This window comes from Camelina sativa, chromosome 4 (genome assembly GCF_000633955.1).
Source record: "Camelina sativa cultivar DH55 chromosome 4, Cs, whole genome shotgun sequence".
NCBI classification, from domain to species: domain Eukaryota; kingdom Viridiplantae; phylum Streptophyta; class Magnoliopsida; order Brassicales; family Brassicaceae; genus Camelina; species Camelina sativa.
This window is the reverse complement of record NC_025688.1, coordinates 21,996,588-22,003,306: the sequence shown is the minus strand read 5'-3', so window position 1 is coordinate 22,003,306 and position 6,719 is coordinate 21,996,588. Positions and strand designations below refer to the sequence as shown.

General features: G+C 40.3%; 2 protein-coding genes and 1 long non-coding RNA gene across 3 annotated transcripts in view; all 3 read left to right on the top strand.

Moving 5' to 3' along the window:
* Positions 1-606, top strand: part of LOC104781745 — a 1,241-nt gene extending 635 nt beyond the window's left edge. Inside the window, exons 3-4 of the long non-coding RNA XR_002037590.1 lie at positions 136-177; positions 269-606. This is a non-coding gene — a long non-coding RNA (uncharacterized LOC104781745). The remainder of the gene's footprint in view (positions 1-135; positions 178-268) is intronic.
* On the top strand, positions 1,582-2,325 carry LOC104784147 (MATH domain and coiled-coil domain-containing protein At3g58210-like). The gene is made up of 2 exons (XM_019244190.1): positions 1,582-1,802; positions 1,918-2,325. The coding sequence occupies exons 1-2, from the start codon at positions 1,611-1,613 to the stop codon at positions 2,323-2,325; spliced, it is 600 nt and encodes a 199-aa protein (XP_019099735.1). The 5' UTR covers positions 1,582-1,610.
* On the top strand, positions 2,818-4,147 carry LOC104781744 (F-box/kelch-repeat protein At2g43270-like). The gene is made up of 2 exons (XM_010506482.1): positions 2,818-3,223; positions 3,316-4,147. Exons 1-2 carry the CDS (start codon positions 2,818-2,820, stop codon positions 4,080-4,082), a joined length of 1,173 nt encoding a protein of 390 aa, XP_010504784.1. The 3' UTR covers positions 4,083-4,147.

The window sequence follows — 6,719 nt, the reverse complement described above, 5'->3', positions numbered from 1 at the left end:
TTTTTTTTTTTTTTTTTTTTTTTTTAAACTTGTCTTTGCGTTCTGGTAGATTGATTGCAGATAAGAATGGGGAAAGAAGTTGATTACAAAAAGTTCACTTGGGTGATTAAGGATTTTCTCCTCTTTCCAATCCAGGATAATTTACTCGGATGAATTCGTCGCTGATGGCTGCAAGTGGTAAGAATTGAACTTATTTTTCCAATGATTTCATCTATTTAGGGTTTTATTTTTCTTGTGAAATTGTTTATTGACTAAATTTTCTTTGCAGGCGTCTTATGGCCTTCCCTGAAGGAAATGGTACTGCTGATGTGTCTGTAGCCAGAGCTCCTCTCTCGTTCGATGATGTTGTTTAACGGCTTTTATCTTCTTGGTCTTATATATAGTTCTGATAAGCTGCTTAGGTTGGATGTTATATATTTCGTGGTTTTGATGAGCCGTTCTTTAATGCATTGTGTTTCTTGTAAGAAGTAATGTGGTTCCTGGACGACTCGATAGTTTGTGGTTTACTTCAAGTTTGTTTATGGAGTATTTCTTTTTGAGATATTTCGGTCTCTCTTTTCTATTAAGCAAAGAGATGGGTTAAATTGATCAATGACCTTGAGTATTTTTAAATATGTTAAATTACCTAAATATATTTATTATGAAACTAGACCATCGATAAATAAATACTCTTTTATCATTGAAATTGAGTATTTTTTAAATATGTTACTAAATCTAATCGCATATATGCATATATCCAAATATGTTAAACTACCATTACCAAATTTTGGGGGTTAAAGTATCAAACTATATAAGGACGATGCCTAGACAAAGTATCTGTCAATATAAGTTTTTCGAGGATTGGATTCCTAATTGAAATCTATCTTGTCAAACTTTTTCTATTGCTTGTGACTTTGTGAGTGTTGTTGTTTCGATTGACTAGATTCATGTATTTCGGTTCCAGGGTTTCACGTTCTCTTCTTAACATCAAGATCAATGGAGAAGCAAGTTGTTAAGATTAAGAAATTCACTTGGGTGATTAAGAAATTCACTTGGGTGATTAAGAATTTCAATTCCTTGCAATCTGATTTTCTATATTCTGATCAGTTCGTGGTTGGTGGCTGCAATTGGTACAAAGACGAACTTGCCTTCTAATATTTTAGTCCTTTTTTAGGGTTTAGGTTTACGGGATGATAATGTATTCTCCTTTGTTTTTTTTTCTGATTGTTTTCTTTGCTTTTTTTTTATGTTGTGTGCTTGCAGGCGTCTTCTGGCTTATCCCAAGGGAAATAACTCCCCTAATAACCTTTCTCTGTATTTAAAGGTTTCTGATTATGAATCATTGCCTGCTGGATGGAGAAGACACGTCAAGTTTTCTTTTACTATCGTAAACCAAATCCCACTTGAAGTCTCCTACATGCGAGGTGTGTATTTCCAGGAACGCTTAGTGTATATATGAGTTTAAAAGTTCAATTTTTATGATTTTTATAGTTCGTGGGACTTGTTCTGCTACGTGATTCTAGTTACGTATTGTGCAAGAAATGCTTGTTTGATCAGCTCTATGTTTTCGTGACTTTACAGAAAGACAACACTGGCTTGATTCCAACTGTGTCTACTGGGGTTTCTCAGAAATGGTTCCTCTTAAGGCCTTAAATAGTGGGTTTCTGGTGAACGGAGATTTAAAGATTGTTGCCGAAGTTAAGGTTCTTGAATTTATTGGGAAATTAGATGTGCCTTGCCGTCCTCTGAAAAAAATAAAGCCAAATCATCATGGCGCTGAAACCTTGTCAGTTGTCGATGGGGTTCAAGTTCTTCCTTCACAGGTAAACAAACCCTTCTAATTATAATATAGAGAAGTTGAAAGCAATACATCTAGCTATATATATACACATGGCTATGAGTTTACTTTATTAATTCCTTTTCTGTTTCCACATGCAGTTCCTACATGTGAAAAGGATATTTAGAAAACATCCAGACATTGAATTAGAGTTCCGTTCGAAGAACCCGCATTTGAGGACAGGGTACATGAATGTCCTTCTCAGCATAACCAAGAAGCTATGCCAATCTCCTCAAGACCTCTCCAATGATGATCTGTCTGATACAGGCATTGCACTGGCATACATGAAAGATGCAGGGTTTAAGATGGATTGGTTGGAGAAGAAAGTGGAGGAAGTAAAGGAAAAGAAGAAGAAAGTGGAGGCTTCTTTGGCTCGGCTGCATGAAATGGAGGAATCGCTTAAGCCATTAAAGCAGAAGTGCTTAGAACAGGAAGCTCAGATAGATAAGGAGAAGGCAGAGTTGTTGGCTGAAAAAGCTCCTTTCTCGTTGGATCACTTAAGTTTCTAGGTTGACTTGGAGTTTTAGACGAAAACCATTTGAAAGAATCCGACAAATCGCTAATGTTAGCTGAATCAGTCAAGAAAACTGAAGATCCAAGGACGAAAACTTTAATTGAAGAAATTATTCATTTGGAGTTTAGGAAATTGAAGAGTAAGAGGAAATTCAGCTTACTGGATTTGAGTGACGATCAGAGAAGGATCTTCGGCTGCACGAGAGCACAAGAGAGAGATAGAGGTGACCTAAATTATTCCTTTTAGAATTTGGCTGGGCTAAATAGTAAATAATGAAATATTTCGGGTGGTTTCTGGTAAAATTAAAAAGTTTTTTTCTTTTTTGGGATTTTTTTTGTCGTCTGATATTATTAAGTAGTTTTATACAGTTGTGATTTAGTTTTTTTTTCCATACAGTTGTGATTTATCTATATATAAATTAAAAAAAAAAGACAAAACTGGACTTTCGAGTTTAGTTTTGCAATTTGCAGAACCTAATCCGACGATGATGCTTTACATAGTTCCCGAGCTACTTGAAGAAATATTTCTTGCATTGCCTTTGAAATCAATACTCAAATTCAAAACTGTTTCAAAACAATGGAGATCAATTCTGGAATCGAAGTTGTTCGTGGAGAGGCGTATGAATGTTCAGAACAACAACCGCCGGAAAATCCTGGCTGTCGGAGGAGACCGGAACGAGTCGGGATTCGAAAGTGACGAAGAGATCGATATGGTTTATTTAAACCACTGCGATGATGATGCCACACGACCGTCCCTGACATGTGAGGGTTTGGTCTGCATCCCAGAACCAGGTAGGATCAATGTTTTGAACCCATCGATCAGACAACTCCGGCGATTCCCTTGTACCCCAGATCATCCCGTGCCTTCCTTTATTCTTGAACGTCAGCTAAGAGGTAATCTGTGTTTATATGCTTTTGTATATAAGAGTCTTAAGTCATCAAATATGGATTAGAGAGTTGTCTGAAAAGTTCAAAAAAATTTGCAGACAAACCATACCTCACTTTCTTTCCGGGAAATTGGGCTATGGGATTCGGCAGAGACAAAGTTACGGATTGCTACAAAGTGGTGAGGATGTGTTTTTTTCCTGTTGAAGAATGCGAGGTTCTTGATCTTGAAACTGGTGAATGGAGGAAACTTAATCCACCTCCTCACAGGGTCGATGTGGGAAGGAAGTCAGTGTGTGTGAATGGGTCAATCTACTGGTTATACACTTTCTGGTGTTTCAATTTACTAGCCTTGGATCTTCACACACTAGAGTTCCGCAATGTGTCGGTTCCAGGTACGTGGTTCAATTGGGAAATCCACATGGTGAACCTTGAGGGCCGTCTAGCCATAGCCAAAACCAAAAAGGCGCCAGAATGGGAACTAGAAATACTCAGCATGATAGATTCTCAAGGAGATATATGGAGTAAGACTCACTCCATAAAGTTAGCCAGTATCATTATTAACAACCACCCATGTTGGTTCACGCTGGTCACAGTTTCAAAGTTAGGGAATCTTGTCTTTTATGACAATCACAAGAGGTTGTTCAAATATCATCCAGCGAAAGATGAGATTTGCTGTCTCTCCTCAAATATTTCGGTTATATCTCCTTACGTCGAGAATTTGGTACCACTTCCAGGATCAGGACCTAATCCGGAGGATTGGACATCTACTTGCGGATTGTTTTCGAAGCAACCAGAGCTCGGGAGGATCAACTTTCGGTTTTTGTTTACCACTTTAGTTGTAGTTGGTTATTACTATTTTAGATAATTCAAATTGAAGTAGTAAATGGAGTCCTCTCTGCCTCCTCGCATGTGTAACTTGCAAAGCAAGTACGAAGCGTCAAAATTTATCTCTGTTTACAGATTTTGACTAGGGGGCAAAAAAACTGGTCATGATATCATCAAGATTTACGGATTAACATTTTACATTAACGTAGCTCGGACATTTTTCTAGAAAGTTAATATTCACTTTACTCCTGCGTCGATTGCTATTTCACTTTGTTCTTTCAAAGGTTATCCGGTAGATGCCAATAGGCCCAATATGCCATCGGCTCAACAGTTAGTGAGAAAACGAAGTGTATGCAACAGCGTATAGGAAAGAACAGTTTAGTATAGTAAACCTACCCATGCGATAAACAACNGTGTTTACCACTTTAGTTTTAGTTGGTTATTACTATTTTAGATAATTCAAATTGAAGTAGTAAATGGAGTCCTCTCTGTCTCCTTGGTTCCTTGCATGTGTAACTTGCAAAGCAAGTACGAAGCGTCAAAAATTTATCTCTGTTTACAGATTATTGACTAGGGGGCAAACGACTGGTTGTGATATGCAAGTCCCAGTTAGGGACATGTTCCAGTTAGGGACATGTTCAACAGCTTCGCATCCAGCTGAAGCACTACACCAAAGGTGACAAAACCGTTGATGATTATCTACAAGGCCTTACCTCTCGCTTTGATCAGCTTGCTTTACTTGGTAAACCGGTTGAACATGAAGCACAGATTGAGTTCATACTCGATGGCCTTCCAGAGGAATACAAGTCTATTATTGATCAAATGGAAGGTCGTGACACGCCTCCCACTGTCATTGAAGTTCACGAGAAACTGCTTAACAAGGAAGCCAAGTTACTGGCTGTTTCCCATTCTCTCTCTAGCCCTGCTCCGATTACTGCCAATGTTGCCTCTCGCCAACGCCCGTACCATGGTCGTCTCAACCACCGCTCCTCCCAGTCCTGGCATAACAATGGCTCTCCTCGGTCCGATACTCAACCTCAGGATACTCGGATGACCAAAGGCTATCAGGGCAGGTGTCAGTTATATGGTGTGCACGGACATAGTGCCAAGCGTTGCCGTCAACTTCAGCAACATCAAGGATACTATCATACTCAACAGCCGTCTCAGCCTCGTCCCTGGCAACCACGAGCCAATCTAGCTTTAGGCGCTGCGTCCTCTGCAAGTCCATGGATAATGGATGGCGGCGCCACACATCACATGACCAGTGATCTGCACAATCTCTCGCTCCATCACCCATACAATGGTGGTGACAATGTTCTTCTTGGCGACGGTACTGGTATTCCTATCATACATACTGGTTCACTTACCTTTCCCTCATCTTCTTCTCCTTTTCGTCACTTAACCTTATCCAATGTTCTTTGCGTTCCACATATAAAGAAAAACCTCATATCTGTTTACCGATTGTGTAATGCTAACAAGGTCTTTGTGGAATTCTTTCCTGCACATTTTCAGGTGAAGGATCTGTGCTCCGGTGTCCCGTTACTCCAAGGCAAAGCCAATGATGAGCTATACGAGTGGCCAGTCTCCCTCTCAACCGTTCCTTCCTTCTTTGCAACCGCCACTCCAAAACCATCAATAATTGACTGGCATAATCGCTTAGGCCATCCCTCTATCTCCATTCTAAAAACAGTTGTTTCTCATTCTTCTCTTCCCTGTTTGCAATCTGTAACATCCTCATCATTATGTTCTGATTGCTCTATCAATAAAGCTCACAAACTTCCTTTCTCCTCCTCTACTATCATCTCCACAAGACCACTTGAATTTATTTTCTCTGATGTTTGGACCTCCCCCATTGTTTCTATTGACAACTACAAATACTATGTTATATTTGTTGACCACTACACCCGCTATACTTGGCTTTACCCCCTCAAAACAAAATCCCAAGTCCGCGAAACCTTTATCCCGTTCAAAGCCCTTGTAGAGAACCGTTTCAACGTCAAAATTGGCACCTTATACTCAGATAACGGTGGTGAGTTTGTTGCTCTCCGTCCGTTCCTTGCAACCGCTGGCATCTCACACTTTACTTCTCCTCCACATACTCCCGAACACAATGGAGTATCTGAGCGCAAGCATCGTCACGTCGTTGAAACTGGACTCTCTCTGCTCTCTCACGCTGGTATGCCAAAATCGTATTGGTCATATGCATTGGTTGCTGCCGTATACCTCATAAATCTGTTACCAACACCGGTTCTAGCCTTGAAGTCACCGTTCGAAAGCTTGTTTGGCATGCCTCCCAATTACATGAAGCTTCGTGTTTTTGGTTGTCTTTGCTTCCCTCTTCTACGACCATACAACAACAACAAACTTGAAGACAAATCCACCCCATGTGTTTTTCTTGGCTATTCATCAACGCAGAGCGCCTACTTTTGTTTACAACCAAGCTCCGGCAGAATCTACACATCCCACCATGTCAAGTTTGATGAGACGATTTATCCGTTTAAAGATACTCACTCTTCGCCTGTAATTCTCGAACCCATCTCTCCGCAAAATTCCGCTCCTCAACACATCTCGTTACCGCGGCCGCTCGTACAGTCTCCATCATCGCCACCGGCCACCGCTAGCACAGATCCGCACCACCTGACTCCGGAATCTCCGACTGCAGGCCATCATTCACAGA